Here is a 17,417-nt window from a genome sequence, read left to right on the forward strand (position 1 = left end):
CCCGCGTCGAGGTCGGTTATATCGCGTTGCCAAGAGAACTCTTCAAAAGTCCGGGATAAAAACTATCCTATGTTCTTTCTCAAGGTCAATTCTATCTCTGTACCAAATTTCATTAAAATCAGTTCAGTGGTTTAGACGTGAAAGCGTAACAGACAGACAGACAGAGTTACTTACTTTCGCATTTATAATATTAGTAGGGACGTAGGGATTGCTTCTCAGCTTTGATGAGACTTTTTAATATAACAATAAAATGACATCTGCAAAGATTATCAGATAGTTAATATTGTTTTCCGATTTTAGAATTATCAACATGGATGACTAAAGTCCATCAACTTTACCTGGTGAACAGTCAATATATATTGATGTCACACAAAGAGGACATGAACGCGAAGAGCTCGTCCTCTTTTTTTCTAAAATTCTAAAATCTGAAAACAATATAGGGATAGTAATAGACATTCGTAAAATACCCAATTATACCCTTTGTGTGTGTGTGTACATGTATGTGTAAATTATTTAAAAAAAGGCTAGCTTAATCTATTACTGAGCACGTAGAATAAAGTCATGTCTGGAACAAGTCAATGATATTCATTTTAACAATTAGTTGATTTAATAAACTACCTTTTGTTACATACAACATTTGTTTAGTCCATGATATATTCATAGCTTAGACTTAGTATTATAAATAGTTAACGTTTTGTTATAAGTGGGTAACTGACTAAACCTAAAAGACCGTGCAACAACTTGTTCGAGGCAATGAATAGCGAATTCATCATGCGCTCGTTGGTCTTCGCTGCCGGATGGTGGAAATCCACCACGGTTCATGGGAGTTTACTATGGAACTGTGTCGAAATCTCTAAACTCGATCTGCTTTGCAGTGTTGCAAATTAAACATTTGTATCTTCGTCTTGGAATAATATTAAGTAATCAATAAAACTGTTTCAAAGTCACGTCAGAGAGATAGGAGTGAGGGGGGGGGCTGTAGCACGACCGGGGGCGCGGGGGGTGTGTACGCCAGAGGCGGGCGGCGGAGTGCGGCAGCGGGCAAGGCAGTCCCGAGTGAGCCGCTCTCGCGCGCGCGTGTGCTGCGATGCTCGGTACGGCGGCGTCGCTCACAGCTGTTGTTTGTCGCGCACTGGCGCCCGGGTAGTGTAGTGTCGTGTGCATGTGGCCTTCAGTGAGTGATGCTGCGCTCCGCGACCACGGCCGGCATGGTAGGCCTGCCGCCGCCGCCTCATGCGCGACTCTCGCTCTTTGACTCCTGTCACCGTAAGATCAGGCTCATTGGCGGTGGTCCGGTTGCCTTCCTCGGAGGACTTGTCGCGTGAGTCATCTGTCTCTTGTCGTGCTACCACTTCACTGTACTGATTCCTCGTTATGTTGTGCTCAAATTTAAGAATGGGTCACTTCTGAAAAAGAACATTCCAAAAAAGATTTTAGACTCTTTATGAACATTTTAACACAGATACCACAAAACAATTACTTGATAGGTTGTTTTGTTTTTGGTAAGTGTGTAAGCACTAAAGAAAAATTAATATCTCGTTCCGCTTATAGTTAGGTCCTCTACCTGGTGATATTTAAAAAAAAATATCGACTATGCCCTCTTCGGACGATTTCTGATGGTTCAGCCGATGCAGAAATTTTGATTAAACATAAAAAAAGGCACTGTGTGAACAATTGAAAAGACATTGTCAGGCTGGTAGAAAGATGACAGTATCCTACTGATATTATAAACGCGAAAATATGTATGTTTGAACTTTTGTTCCTCTTTCACCCTAAAACCACTGAATAATTACGTAATAAATTTAGCTATGTGATACCTCTCGCACATATCCGTTTCCTTGTGATGAAACATGAACTTACGGAGTAGAAAATATTTATTGTGTTGTAATAATAGCGTGCAATTTGAATTTTAGGTTCCTCTCGGTCGGCTTAGATCATAAGAAGTCTGTCTGTCGGGCATTCTCGCCAACACTAATAAACGGATAATTAAATTTAGTATACAGGTAGCCTTGAGCCTGGGCAAGGCCATAGGAGTGGTATAGGGTGCCAATTAAAAACCACTGCGGCGACGTGTCGTGGAACCGATATTCGCGTATTAAAGTATTTGTGTGATCCACAAATGCTTGTCGAGTCTGGGTGACCTTGTACATGTGAACTAAATGTTAGTGACACCCCTACACGTGGACTAAAGTTCTTATTAAGGGAGGTATTTAAAAAAAACTGATCCATATAAAATTATGAATAACATCATAATCAACATGAAATCCCCATTTCTGTATTTTATTCTATTGTGCAGTTTTTGCCGGGCTTGTTATTGTTTGGTTTCTCACACTTCATTAGTTAGGTATAGTATTCTTATAATACTTGTGTACCAAAATTTATTTGGATTTACTATAAGAATTTACTTTAAGTCGGTATTTTCCAACATGCGATGATGTCGATATCGCATTACCTTCAGAACAAACACAACATGATTACTTTATCTCTTATAAATATAATGGCGGAATGTGTTTGCAAACATGTAAACCTGCGCCTGCGGGTAACCCTAGTGCTGTGGGATGTGTCCGGCGCGGAGCTATTCCTTCTACTGCACTAGTCTATGACCGCATCTGAATCTTTATTATTAACTGTGACTGGTAAATAAAAACGAGATTATTGCAGTTAGTTATTACCTGTTCTTTTCCAATGGGAAGGATTCGTGTTTAACTTTGAGTAGCTAAAGTGGTGAATATGATAGGTACCTAGGTACTTGAAAGCAAAACGGGTGTCTCTTATTATTTGATCTTCGAATATAATAACTTAAATAACGGAACTAAAATCTAAAATTAAACCGCGAAAAAAATCGTAAAAGTAGTTTTATTTCAATGTCTAACATTCACGTAAACCTAAGAAACCACTATATAATAACTTAATTTATTCAGTAGGCGAAAGGAGAATTTTTAGCAATTATAGCTAATTACCTATAGCGTTTCCTTATCAAGCCACATTTACAGCAACATCCTAATGAGCCACTCCTCATTAGCGAGAGTAACTCAATAGATTTATACATAAACACTTCTTCATTCCAACTAACTGGCTATACGCGTAGTCATCAAGCGACGTATGTTTTACACTACGTAAACGTAAACGTAGGCCAACAACAACAAATTTGGCATTTATGTCAAAGTCTGATGTCAAGTGTTTCGCATGACTTGCAGCAGTGCAGCAGGAAAGTATAACATAGCTCGAATAATGAAAAAAGTAACTCCCTATATTAACACGTTTGATATTAACTGTTGAAATGTCCGCAAATATTTACTTTTCTTGTCAAAAAATTGTTAGGATTATGATTAAAGTGATATGCAGTTATTGTTGAAATTATGATAACACGTTACCACGACAACAAGGTTTACTAAGATAGTTGTCGGCGGCGCTGGCCCGCGACATGAGCACTCGCTATGCGGCAGGCTCGCAGCCGGTATCGATCTGCTCCACTCCACCGCCCACCACCACGCCGAAGTGTTCCTAAACACTTGCCGCTACCACGTGGACCGTCCACAGCTCACCTACACCATCTTGTTCACCCTGCAATGCAGTCGCGAGCGTCAAGCCTGCGTGCTTGCTCTGGAGGCGTTATTAAATAAAATTCATAAAAAGTCAAGTTTTACAGTTTTTGAGTCAATTTTCAGTTTAAGTTCAGTTCGACTTGCTACCACGCCGCGTCAGCTAATTATTAAGGACCCCGGTTAGGTCCAAAACTAGGATCCCGATAAATAGGCATGAGCAAACCGGTGCGGATAAAGTTTTACAGTGCCCGTTATCACCCCTAATACTGTTAATCGATTTTGACATTTTATCTCTTTTAATTACCGCTGTATCGATTTTGAAGGGCCATGACATGTCTAAGAAACATAAGCTATTTGAAACTATGAAAAATAAAGATTTATTTGTAATAATAGGTATCTGCGTAGACGATATAATTCAAAAGCGATTTACATTAAAACACCAAAAAAATATTAAATATTACCACAACGATCCGATTTTTGAGTCACCCCTACTAATATTATAAATGTGAATGTAAGTTTGTTTGTTACGCTTTCACGCGTTTAGCGATAGAGTCCATTGATAGATTCTCGGTTTTTTTTAAAGAGAATTAAGTTCACACACGCCCTCACTAAAAATATGGGGTTTTAAAAAAGCTTAGTATGCTTACAACACAAATAAAAAAAATTATCCTTATTATTTTGCAAGAATACAAATTATCACTGAAAATTATTAAACGAAGATTCGAATATATTGGAGGAGCTCGTGGCTAAGCTATAACCGCACAAGTATATCGATCATAGGTTAAGCTACGCTTGACGCGGTTGGTCCGTAGATGAGTGACCATCTTTGTCATAACGAGTTCCTTCGTGTTTCGGAAGACACGTTAAATTGTGGGTCCCGGCTGTTATTCCTACATTTTTAACAGTCGTTATAGGTAGTCTGCTACAAGCTTGAAAAGTCTGACAACCAGTCTAACCATGGGTATCGTGTTGCCTAGGCAACTGGGTTAGGGAGGTCAAAACTGGTACTTAGCTGAATCCGGTTAGACTGGAAGTCAACATAGCTGGGAAAAGGCTAGGCCAATGAAATGACGACTATATTTGTCCTGATGACGACTTGCAAGCGATCAGTTTGCGGTGGATAATATATTTTATATTAATTCGCGGGATTGGTCAGTCAGGCAGCCACATGGATTATAAAGCGGTAACATTTGTTTGTAAGGTGTTATGTAGAGGGCAATTAAGCAATTTTAACACTGGTGAAAAGCTACATTGATCTTAGGTTCTATAGGCTACAAATAATAAAGATATCATGCATATATGGGGTTCTTTGCAATGTTTAAAGTCCGCTTCTTCTTAACAGGAGCTAACTTAGCCGTACCGCTTCATGCATACCGCACAGTTGATACCACTAAACTTGACTCGCTATACTTTTGGAGTGGGAAGAGTACAGATTATTTTAAAGTCGCAGCTTAGTCGCATAATAATATTTAAATATTGAATTGGAACTCGATAATGTGCTTGACGTTCCAGTGCAGAAATACATAGGTTCAAGACAAACAAAATGGGAAATTATTTTAACTGTATGTTTTTCATACTGGTTTTATCAAGCTATGAGGATAAGAATCGCAACTTGCCGGAAAAAAAAACCATAGCTCTATTTAATTTATGTTTGGGCCACATTCCGCGCCACCGAGTGAGTGATGGACCGGATACAACTGAAATGAGAATGTTTGGGTGGCTACAGAACAAGAGAGTGCTGAAAAGTTAACACTATTGCGCCTGTTGACCTTGCATAATAGTGACGATTACATGGTTATTTCAAAATTCTTGTAAATTGTATACCTTCAACACTATCTAATCTATTTACCATGACTTGCTATGCATTGCAATACGCCATCCCACGGGAGACGTTATACGGCGGTCGAGCCTAATTCGACTTTTTTATTTATTTATCCTATTATTTATTGACTATGGAGTTTCTTTTACGAATTTTCTGTCTGGTGAATTCGTGTGAACTAGCTTTACCAGCCACTTTATATCTACTAGACTAGTACAATGTGTTTTGTAGTTGTAGGTAATTCAAAACCAATATTACTATTATTACTCCGCATTTCTGCTGGATTATCGCTATTTTAATATACACTCAATGTTGTTCAACTGAAGAAGTACCTTGAGCGAGTTTCTGAAGCAATATATGATTGTTCAGGGACCGTTAAGTAGCCGCGCACAGTCGCGCGTCGCTCGATGCTCTGCGCGGGCACTGCGGCCCTTGTGTGATTTAACTAGCCTTGATGTGCCTCGACCTGGCTGTCCTCTACATGTAAGTCGAGTAACCATTATTAATCTAAAATTTACTAAATTTTCTATGCTATCTACATACGTGAGCTGGTGTCTGTCAATATGAATGCGACGCTCCGGAAAGCAACGGCGCGGCGGCGCGGCGGTGCGGCGTACACCTCTGGTACAGTTGTAACGGGATCGACGCCCGGCCCCGATACGCGCTATGCGCTTGCGCACACTCGCATCAATCACACTAACACTCAAATGTAATGAATTTACCTGTAATTATACTATAATAACGATATAATTTAGTACATATTCGTATTGAATCCTTACATTTATCGTCACTTATCACCAGAGATGTGCGAGGGAAATGTGTCACAGCTAGACACCGTCGCTCAGGTCTGGTGGACTCGTAGCCTAAATGTGGTCTAATACTTAGTGTTTCCCTTGAAACAATTAAACTAGCCACGCCTTCACCATCGTATTAATTTTAGTGTTAATACATGACGGCCCGTTTTAATAAGGTCGTGATAGCGATTCACTTGTTTCGCGACCGTGATCGTAACTGTAGGCGTTGCGTAAAAAGTGTTCGCGGCGCGGCGGCATATATTTATTTTAAGGTTAATCTATAACCATTTCTATTAAAAATAATATCCTTAGGCAACGCTTCTAAGCGAAGTTATTTTTTTTTTCATATTTTATAAGTCCTTATAGAAATAAATACGTTTGTTGAACATGTATTCAAATTTAATATTTTATTACATATAATCACAATTTTAACAAACCTCCGCAGCAGCTTCTTATTGTGGGTGCGCTGTAGCGGTAGATGTGACCGTCGCGTTGTCAGCATTACTCACGTGCGAAGCCAGGACGGATTGCTAGTATCTTATAAGCAGGAACTAGTGGCATGCTAGCGGGTGAAACGATCGCGTAAGCGCACAGCGAGAGCGCATACCTAGTGCGCAGCGGTGCGGGCTCGGCCGGTGCTCGCTCTGCAGGCCCCTCTTACCAGCGAGCTAGATCCGTAACACTGTTAGAGACGCGCTGCTCCTCCTGCCGTGCACCAGACGCAGCGTACAGACGACTATTCTCGCTCTACATACGGCAGCACCGTGTTTCCTGTGCTCGCTTATCTTTTGTAATACGTTTGTAACACTGTTTCAGCAACTCTTACACAATACGGTTCGATATGGTCTATTCATATGTATAATGGCAGTAAATGTATGCCTGTTCTCGACCGTCTCAGTAATTGTTACTTGACAAACATTAGGTATGTAATAAGTTACAATTTCAATCAATCGGTCCATGTTAGTCAAATGGAAGCTCCTTGAAGTTTGTTAAAAAGGTTAGATTGAGGTTAATTTGCCTAATTCACGCTTAGCGACGGTGACGCATTACGTTGTGATACGTTGCCAGTCGCCGCCGCTGTTTAGTGTGCTGACAGTCATAACATGTGCGTATTGAGTCTGCTTATAACATATTAGGGTATTCCGTGATAGCCCCATATCGCTTACCTTCATGGTATTAACAAAAGTCGACAAAAAGCATACCCATCACAGTTCGTCCGACCTGTCATTTGGATAGTCACAGCTACAAGATTCAATCGATCGACGATGAAGCCATGTTTACTGTGGTCGGTCCGTAGGTGGGTGACCATATGCGGCATAACAAGTTCGTCTGTGATTCGGACATGCGTGTTTAATTGTGGGTCGCGGCTGTCATTTAAACAGCTTACCGATATTCGGAAGCCAGAAAGTCGTCAATGGAACGTTTTCATACTTTAATATAACATTTACCTATTCAAACATCTGTCCTACCTTTGAACAAAATAATTATTTCCATTGTTAAGCTAAAAACGTGAGTCATGCTCTGAGAGCGATCACGCCGAGTTACTGCTCCGAGGCACGGGTCTCGAGCAGTGCTCGCGCGGGAGGGGGGCGGGGCGAGGGCGGTGTGGCGAGGTCAGTGAAAGTACGCCGCAACCCGCAACTCTGCGACAATAACAACAACACCATCAATATTGTGGACTTCCGACCGCGAACTAAGTCTGTCATGAGGTTATCTTTTTGTATTTATTTTGCATACGTACATGATGTTACATAGCAGTAAATATTATTAGGCTGTGGTGTCGCCATGTCAGTTTGTCGGTATTGGCGGCATGGAGGACAGCGACTGTGTATGTGGCGGTAGGGCGCGAGCTGAGCTGTCCATCAACAAGTGTAGGCTTAAGTGGGCTTCGTGTTGTAGCTACGGTCTTAATTGATTTAGTTCACAACTTAATAGTTAATTTGTCGTCTTTACAGGTAAGTTGGATTACAAGTTTGTCAAGAGCGGATTTCGAGCACTGCGGTTTTGTAAGTTACGAATAATAAATAATGTAGTGTTTAACATACCAATAACGCGGGTATAACGGTCGAGGCTGCTGATCGCAAGTGAAGGCAGCCGGCCACACGCGGCCGTTGCTCAACTCTCCTTGCACTCAATATTACTGGGCGTTCTCATCGTTTACCACGTTACCTCGTTATTAGACTAAAAGTTGCTTTTATTTTTAACCATCACTTTCTCGCTCAAGCTAATGACCGGGTTTGAATGAAAAACAGGAATTTTGTCCCTCTAACAAGTTGCACTGCATACGGCAGCCAACTCCAATTTAGTCTGGAAACAGCTAGGCTGATGGATTCTATTAAGTCAGAAATGACATGGACTTCATTTCGGATTCTAGGCAGTTATTAAAAGCATATTGAAAAGTAATTATTTTATAGCAACAAAAAATCTGATCTGCTTGTAAACATGTTACGAAGTGACTTGCTTAATATCATCGGCCTAGCTTTTTCCCAACTGTGTTGGGGTCGGCTTCCAGTCTAACTGGATTCAGCTAAGTACTAGTGTTTTACAAGGAGCGACTGTATATCTGACCTTCTCAACCCTCAGTTAGACTGGTTGAAGTAAGTATAATTAAATTTAGAATTATGACAAGAAATCGACCAATGCCGACATAAATTTAAAATCGATCATTGTCGAGGCTTTGGCGTGCCATTTCGAATTTCGGTGACCTCTCCAAGGCCTTCGATTATGTGGATCATGATACACTTATCCTTTACCTAAAATACTACGGAATACGAGGACGTACCATTGAGCTTATCCAGTCTCATCTCCCAAGTCGAATTCAAAAATTAGGCGTACGCGGTGTAACGTCGCCAGGGTCTTTGGTTAGAATGGCCGTGCCACTAGGTTCAGTCCTCGAGCCTTTTCTCTTCTTAACATACATAAATGATTTTCCCTTTATGATGTCTAATCAAACTGAAATTATTTTATTTAATGACTAGCTTTCCCGGTGAACTTCGTATCGCTTAAGAGTGGATAATAGCATTGCAGACAAAAATACCAGAATATATTAGTTACTTATGCCAATCGCGTCATTTTTGCAAGATCGAGACCACTACACATACATCTAGCTGCTACTGTGACTTCTTATGCCCGATTTAATGGTATCCTCATGTACCATTTTCTCATGATACATGCTCTCCTGCTCATCACCCCTCATATACTATTATTATTATTTGCTCTCCTGCTATCACTCTGATGAACTACTACTATCTGCTTTCCTGGTACTTATCCTACCATCATATTCTTCTGCTACAGATTTTGTTTTTATATATATTGTCAGCTAAGCTAAACTCAGCGGGCTCCGTACCGCCTGTCTTCTTACATCGTCGTATTAAAGGGGAATCGCATCTCCGCAAGATCGACATCCCCAAATCACCCTCGTGTACACTACCTGCTCTCCTGGTACCATCCTCATTTTGAAATTTACTACTTTTGTTAGAAAACGTTGGTATGGGAGAAAGAAAAGGGCTGTTTTTAAGGTTTTCCCGGCAACTATTTCTTTCCACCGTTTAAAACTTCTCTGGATTGTTTCCAATATTTCCAGACTAAAATTAAGCCGTTCTCGAGTTTTACCAAGACTAACGAACAACAATTCTGGAAAATAAAAACATATAAAGCAATAACTCAACAATATTTTGGAAAATATAAACACAACAAAGCTATAATTATTATTGCTGAGAAAATGAAATGACATAATGATGAAATTAAATTTGTTTGACAGAACTAACGTCAAATTGGTCTTTGTGTATTAGTACAAATTGTTTGTATATGGGAGTATAGAAAGATGTTTATTTTACAATTTCTTAAGTTCTTTTTTTAATTTTCTCTACGTGCAAACCTTCCCTGGACTTCAACGAATAATTCAAGACCAACATTAGCCAAATCGGTAAAGGCATTGTTGAGTTATCAAGTAACAACGAAAAGTGGCATTGATTTTTATATATATAGGTTAAAAAAATGTGTTAAGTTTTCTTTCCCAAATGTAAGAAATCGATTTGAGTTTTCGAAAAATTGTGCCGTATAAGTAAAACAGTATTTGTAGGTGTAACGAGCGACTCGCAGTGGGTTGATCACATAGCGACGATTTTTTGCTTTTCCTCGCATTTCCAAGAATATTTTACGAAAATCGTACTTTCCTTATTATTGACGTAGTAGGTATGACACCTTCCGAACGTTTAACAATCGTGGATAGACTATACTTTATATCAGTTTATTGTACAGTTACCAGTTTAAATTATCTGTCAAACTATAATGTGATCATTGTTTGTCCAAGGCAGGACGACATCAAACTTTGTATCGTTTTTACATTGCTCCAGTTGCGAGGGTGTTAAAGACAGAGATTCTATGACGTCACACAATATCCGCCCTTGTGGCAGCGCCTACGTCAGCCGGGTGGGGAGGTGGTGGATCGCCAAGAGGGGGGGGGGTCCAGGAGAACAACGAAGTAAACTTCCAACGCTTCCCATTTCCTAAAATTGAAAACTTGGTTAATAAACATAAGGTTTTTATGGTTTACTATGTAGTGACCCTGAGACATGCGACATGACGAAATCCATAGTGAGAGGCAACATTAGCCGGCAGCTCGTATCGACTGGCCGGCGCCGCCTCAGCGCCGCCGCCGAGTCGTCCAGCGCCCGCAGCAGCCGCTCGCCTCGATGCATGAGCAGCATGCAGACGACGCGAGGCGACAGTTCCGTGACGAAAGTGAACTCTCTCTCCTATACAAGGTCACACTTCGAATATACTTACGTCTGCGCCAGTCAGCAGAATGGGCCGCGAGACAGTCTTGGTGAGCAGACCCTCCTGTCCGATCCCCTCCCAGCCAGCTGATCAGCAGCATCGTTCCCTAGGGATCCGCTGTGGCCCTTTACCCATTGGAGGATCACAGCGTTGCCCACGGCGATGCGCGCGAGAGCTAAGTGGCACTAGTGTATCAGCACCGAAGTGATAAGGCCTTAAGAACCGCCATGCTATCGGAGAGAATCCTGATGGCTTGGTCCTGGACCCATCTCCTTTCTATAGCTATGGGTGTCTGGGTGATAGCTACGTACTCGCATTGGAAGATTGAGTTATGTGCAGCCAAAGGTATTGATATATCGATGTTCAAGTCCATTGAGATGATAGGACACAGGAATAGCGCTTATATTTGTATTACACTTTTCCTAACCGACTCACCCTCTTACATACATCTTTGAAATCGTTACTTAATTACCCTTTTCACATTAAAATAAGTTATGTTCTTTTGCAGACACACTATATGTGTACCAAATAGCTTTTATATCGACTCAAAACTTATGGCATGCAAAAATAACAAACCGACAGTATACCACTTTATTTTTTAATGCCGTTCTCGGCACGTAAATTATGAAAACGTAGGAAACATGGTCTGTCTACTATAAAATAAGAAAATATATTTTTAATCAATAAACGTGCGGAGCTATGTGAAAAAAGTGATATATCCTAAGCTATTGAATGAATGATTTTGCTAATGCAATCATGTTGATTTTGAATACCGTTTTAAGAGATTTTCAGTTGAGTTTTTAACTTTTAAGAGGAAGAGTTCCGTCATACATGATTTTTTACGGTTTTTTTTTTTAATCGTACTAGGTCCTGACATTAGTTATTCTAAGGAGCTCGTGGCTAAGCTATAACCGCATAAGTGAGTCGATCACAGGTTAAGCTACGCTTGACGCGGTTGGTCCGTAGATGAGTGACCATCTTTGTCATAACGAGTTCCTCCGTGTTTCGGAAGGCACGTTAAATTGTGGGTCCCGGCTGTTATTCCTACATCTTTGACAATCGTTACAGGTAGTCAGAAGCATGAAAGTCTGACAACCAGTCTAACCAAGGGGTATCGTGTTGCCTAGGTAACTGGGTTGAGGAGGTCAGATTGGCAGTCGCTCCATGTAAAACACTGGTACTTAGCTGAATCCGGCTAGGCTGGAAGCCGACCCAACATAGTTGGGAAAAGGCTAGGCCAATGATGATGGTACTGAGATTAGTGCGTCCTAGCAATTAAACAAAAAATGCTTTAGCTGCATAATATTAGTGATTTTTTATTGTCCTAAGTTCTGTCAAAATGATAAGTGTTAAATGATAAGTTTGCGTTATTATTAATAACCTTGCAGCTGGAAATTGGTTTAGTTCTTTAATAAACCGTTGTAAAAGGCATGACTGAAGTCCCCACCCATGGGATAAAAAATAGTCAAAGTTAAACATGGAGTATTTTGGAATTTCGACATTCAGGTTTATGTAATTTTTTACAAATTAAAATATCTATTTTGTCTGTGTACATTGAGTACCTAGTACAGATTTTGCGCTTTTAAGTAATGTGATAGCCGCGATTTTAAGTAATGGTTGAGGACACCACAGCATGGAGTAAAAGCGTTAGTGTGCCACAAGCGCTTGTTTGTTGATTTTTAAATAATATATGTACAGCACGAGCAAGTTGATTGTGAAGACGATTCTATTAAAGAAAGCCTATTAATTGTACAGGTCTAGAGCTAGTAGCTAAGTCAGGCCACACGTATCCACAGGGGCAGCTTTTTGACATTTGGGTGTAAACTTAATTTTTATTGTACGTAAAGGATAAAAATAGCCACTGGGCTCGTTCTATTGAACCGTGATAGCTAGACTGGCTAGATAGTTGACCGCAAATTGTATGAAATGTTTGTTGCCGCTCCAAGCATCGTTGATACGTTGATGGATGACCAGTTCTTTTTTGAGATTTATATACTAATGCATATTTACGTGCATCACCCAAAGACCCGTGCTTGCACGGTTTTAGCATCTGACCTTTTAATTTCTTGTTTCTGGTTTCGCATATTTCATTAAAATTATGGAATATTTTACATTGTGGTCTGTTTACCCGGCTGAGAATTTTGTCCCATAATTGTTCAAAGGGTATTTAATAAAATAATCTAATCGAGTCTCACTTTGTTTAATATAAACGTACGCGGCACAACCTTGAACTTATCGCGCCATATCGTTGCACAACACCACACACAAGTCAGTTGCGTCATGATCACTCTCGATTACCATTTATTAACAATAACCAAGGCGTTTAGAAAGTTATATTCATGGATTTTAATACCATAATGTGTGCTCACAGGTATCACTTTGAGGAATGGTCAGCTTTAAGTAGGTCCAACCTCCAATGATCAAGTATGAATACTGTACACTAAAGCCTTACTTAGTTTTATAGTAAACGCAAGATCTTGTTCTCTTTTATAGTAGCAGTCACTCGCAATGCGAGTGTGTGTCGCTCTATGTGAATGCGCAACAGAGACAAACCCAGAATGTATTCCGTCTCAATTGATGAACGGCGCGGGTGTGAAGTGCGCGGGCGCTCGCTCTCGTACCGATAGTGCGATTGGCTGGCGCGCGGGGCGGGAGAGGGGCGAGTCGAGTCAGTGTCGCCAGTGAGCCAGTGAGGCCCCACCTGTGACCAACGACAGCCGAAATGTGCCACGCAGTCGTGCTCGGCGTTCTGTTCTCTCTGCCTTCCTATCTGTACTCAGCTGTGCCCTTCAGGTGAGCTGCACTGCATTGCCGGATCTACTCTAGCGCGCCCACTCGGCTTCAATGTCATGTGTCACTATATATTCGTAATGTGTATGTGTGAGTGACCTGAATATTATTGTGTTAAATTAAACGGATACTAAATTATTTTGCTTTCGGTGATTTAGAATTCATCTGTGCCTAGAATTCTTATCGAGCTGCAAGCCGCGTGCCTTTATTAATGAAGTGCACCAGAATTAATAACTATTGTTGACATAATGCGGCGTGCGCATACAGCCAATGTTGTAAGTAGCTGTACTGATTGCGATTAAGGAACGATACGCCTGAGCCGGGATGGTGTGTGCTTGCCGCGTGCGTCTGCTAGCCGCGTCCAGCTCTTGACATTGAAGCGCAGCGGCGCGCGGGCTGCTGTGCTTACCGACTCCCGCCGCGCACGTTACGTAACGCCTCACCTAGAGGGCTTGTCCCTACACGTACACGATCACTGATGTCAAACAACAAGAGGGTTGACTATAACACGTCTAAACCCTACTTTTAGTATTGGGGTTAAAAATGGGGAACCACAGTTCGACTGAAATTACCAATAGCATAATTTAATTTCGTGTAAGCCCTTGTTTCCATTTCTTTTTATGACACTATTTTCTATATTCTTATTAATGTTATATAATAATATCATATATTTTACATTTATAATTTTCATTGAATAAATAAAGAAGCTTTGGGATAGAATTACTAGCACGCACAGGGGTGCTGTGAACAAGAAAAAAACTTAAATTGCACACAATTTCTGCAATAAGTAACCGTCAATATGTCTAATAAGGCGACTATATGCTAACCACATAAGATAGCAAAAATCTTCAAAGAAACCTAAGCCCCGACTCTGCGATGTATACTAGATAATTTACCAGATTGGATATCAGAGTTATAAGTCAAGAATGAGTCTCCGCCTTGAACATGTTTAGGGCCGCTGCTGAATAATGCATTTACTTTATAGTTTGCAACAAAAAAAACTGGTGTCTTTTTGTATACACTCCAAACCTTTTTTTCCATGGAACGTGGTATTGATTTTTATAAAATCTAGCTGTTGCCCGCGACTTCGTCCCCGTGGGTAGAAGATATAAGTTATGATTTAGGTATACCTGCCCGGTATTTTTCACATTTTCCATTATATCTTAGCTCCTATTAGTCGCAGCGTGATGGTTTATAAGCCTAAAGCCTTCCTCGATCAATGGTCTATTCAACATAAAAAGAATTTTTCAATTTGGACCAGTAGTTCCTGAGCTTAGCGCGTACAAACAAACAAACTCTTCAGCTTTATATATTAGTATAGAAGTATAGATTAGTATAGATTTGGTTTTCGTTCTAAATATATTTTCTTCTTAAAGAAATAGCAGGAGTAGAAAAATAACAGGTAGCTTAATTGCTATCCTTGGGATAGGCGAATAACGAAATTTCCGGACCGACAAGTGCCTAGCTAGGATGATCAAATTCGAAACCAAATGAGAGGTTCGAGTGAAATAGTTTAAAATAATCCTAATTATTATATTCTCCAAATATTTGCAAAAGAAATCTAAACGAATGGGGTACCTTAGATCACCTCATCATGAAGTAGTATAATTTGTTGTAACATCTGTAAAAAAAAACAATATTTTTTGATGGTACAAGTGAACCCTCTATCGCGAATTCGATCCTTAAGCTGGCCAATGGCTATAAAATTATCGGTAAGCTAGTTTTATTTACTTTCATGCATCATTTACAATTTGAGCCACCTCCCAGCCGTTGAGCTATGATTTTGCTTACATATGTAACATGTCAAATCATCTGTAACATGATGATGCAACATTATGAATACATGGAGTTGGAAAATGGTCTAACAAGATCCGCTGTAAAACGGCGCAGCCCTTTGGAGTTTGATTCTAATTGAGGAATACTTTTATCGAAAGGAGAAAAAACAAGCTAAAAGCTTGTTCTTAACTATATTTTCGTTTTATAAAATTTTGTCGCAAAAATGGGACACATATTCAATGTTACTCCGGCGTTTTTGTCAATACCCTTCTCAGGGCTCATGGTTACAAATATAATGCCAATTAATAAGTTACCTGTAGGTAATACCGTTCAGGCCCGGTGGATTTTGCCTTAGCCTCATTGCGGCGGAGGAGTACCTAACCTTGTTTCTGCATGCCTTACAAAACCCTTAGCAAACATGAGATGACATATATCATACATAGTACATAAATAATAATAAAGAAAAACAACATAAATTATAAAAATATTATTTTGATGTAACATTTCGGCTAGATTTTATCTATAACGCGGTTATCGCAAGGGCAGGAGTGCTGCACGCGAAAGTCGGCACGCCGCGGTCCAATTGAAAATTTCATTTCGTTTATTATCAATTCCTATGAATTTTGCAAAATACACAAGCGCTGTCAAATAAAATATAATACTTTTATTATGCTACTGGGTCTACCACGTAAGCAAGCAAGGAGCGAGTCATCCCGCCCGCCCGGCGTCCGTAGTGCCGTAGTACCGTCTTTAACTCGTTGTTGGTCTGCGTCTGCGTATGCCGCACCCACGGGCTGGGCTTGTAGTTTTAGACAAAGATTAGATCATTAGTAACCCCACTAGGTCACTAGGTACGTAGAAGCTTCATCTGAGAGACATCTAAGGTTGTGCCCAATAGAGTAATTAGCGACATAGTAGCCAGCGAGGAACACCATCATTTCAGTTATTTTCGCATTGTCTATGTTCATACATTTACCAACGTCCTGAAAGTTTCTAGTTGATGGGCTTAGTAAACTGGGAATCTTCCATGTGCCCTTAAACATACTCATTGAGGTAAACTGAGAGATAACGTTGAAAGTATTTTTCAGGAAGGCGAGGCGCAAAGAACGCGAAGGCGAACCTACGGGAGATCCAAAGCTCTACCTGCAGGAGGCGCTGCTCGAGCGCAAGCTGCCGGAGCTGGACATGCGGCAGCTGGTGGACCTGCCGCTCGGGCTCGACTACAACGAGTGGCTCGCCTCGCACAGTGAGTCTCGCACTATACTACCTATACATAGCCGGCTAACAAATAGTAAAGGTTTACTTTTGTTTTTTAGTAATTTTCTTTCGGTTTTGTTGTTATTGTTATGTTACGTGTCACGTTCCAGCTCTGGCGCTATTCGACCACGTGAACCTACTGTACGGCACAGTGTCCGAGTTCTGCGCGGCCAGCACGTGTCCCGACATGACGGGTCCCGGCGGCCGCACTTACGCCTGGTACGACGAGCGCGGCAAGAAGTCCCGCGTCGCTGCGCCGCAGTACGTCGACTACGTCATGACCTTTACGCAGAAGACCGTCAACGACGAAACTGTGTTCCCTACTAAATACGGTGAGTGAGCTCTACACTCTTCTATAAACAGATATCCACAATGTTGCCCAATAGCAATATCCTACATGATGTAGGCCTTTTTTGGAAAAAAACACATTTATACAAAGAGATGAGATGAGATGAGCAATGTGATAAGTTTTTTTTGTAGATAGAATTCACAATAGACAATAAACCGTCTTACGTTTACCATGAAGTAACTAAATAAGTCAGCTGCATAAGAATGCTTGCCGTCTGCATAAGAATGTTTTTGTGCAAAACATCATGCTTTTCAATATTAAATTATTGTGTATCGGCAAGTTAAGCTTCAAAGCAATGAAACAAAATG

The 17,417-nt window shown here is 40.6% G+C and overlaps 1 protein-coding gene across 1 annotated transcript; it reads left to right on the plus strand.

Annotated features, from left to right (window-relative positions):
* Window positions 1–1,031: 1,031 nt before the first annotated feature.
* LOC113508574 (MOB kinase activator-like 2) lies at window positions 1,032–17,092 on the plus strand (the record flags this gene model as incomplete). Its single annotated transcript, XM_026891699.1, is given in 3 exon segments — window positions 1,032–1,321; window positions 16,592–16,749; window positions 16,871–17,092. Coding segments are annotated over 3 exon segments (520 nt in total), but the record flags the coding sequence as incomplete, so codon positions are not given.
* Window positions 17,093–17,417: the final 325 nt, after the last annotated feature.

The sequence above is a fragment of the Trichoplusia ni genome, chromosome 2 (assembly GCF_003590095.1).
Source record: "Trichoplusia ni isolate ovarian cell line Hi5 chromosome 2, tn1, whole genome shotgun sequence".
Lineage (NCBI taxonomy): Eukaryota > Metazoa > Arthropoda > Insecta > Lepidoptera > Noctuidae > Trichoplusia > Trichoplusia ni.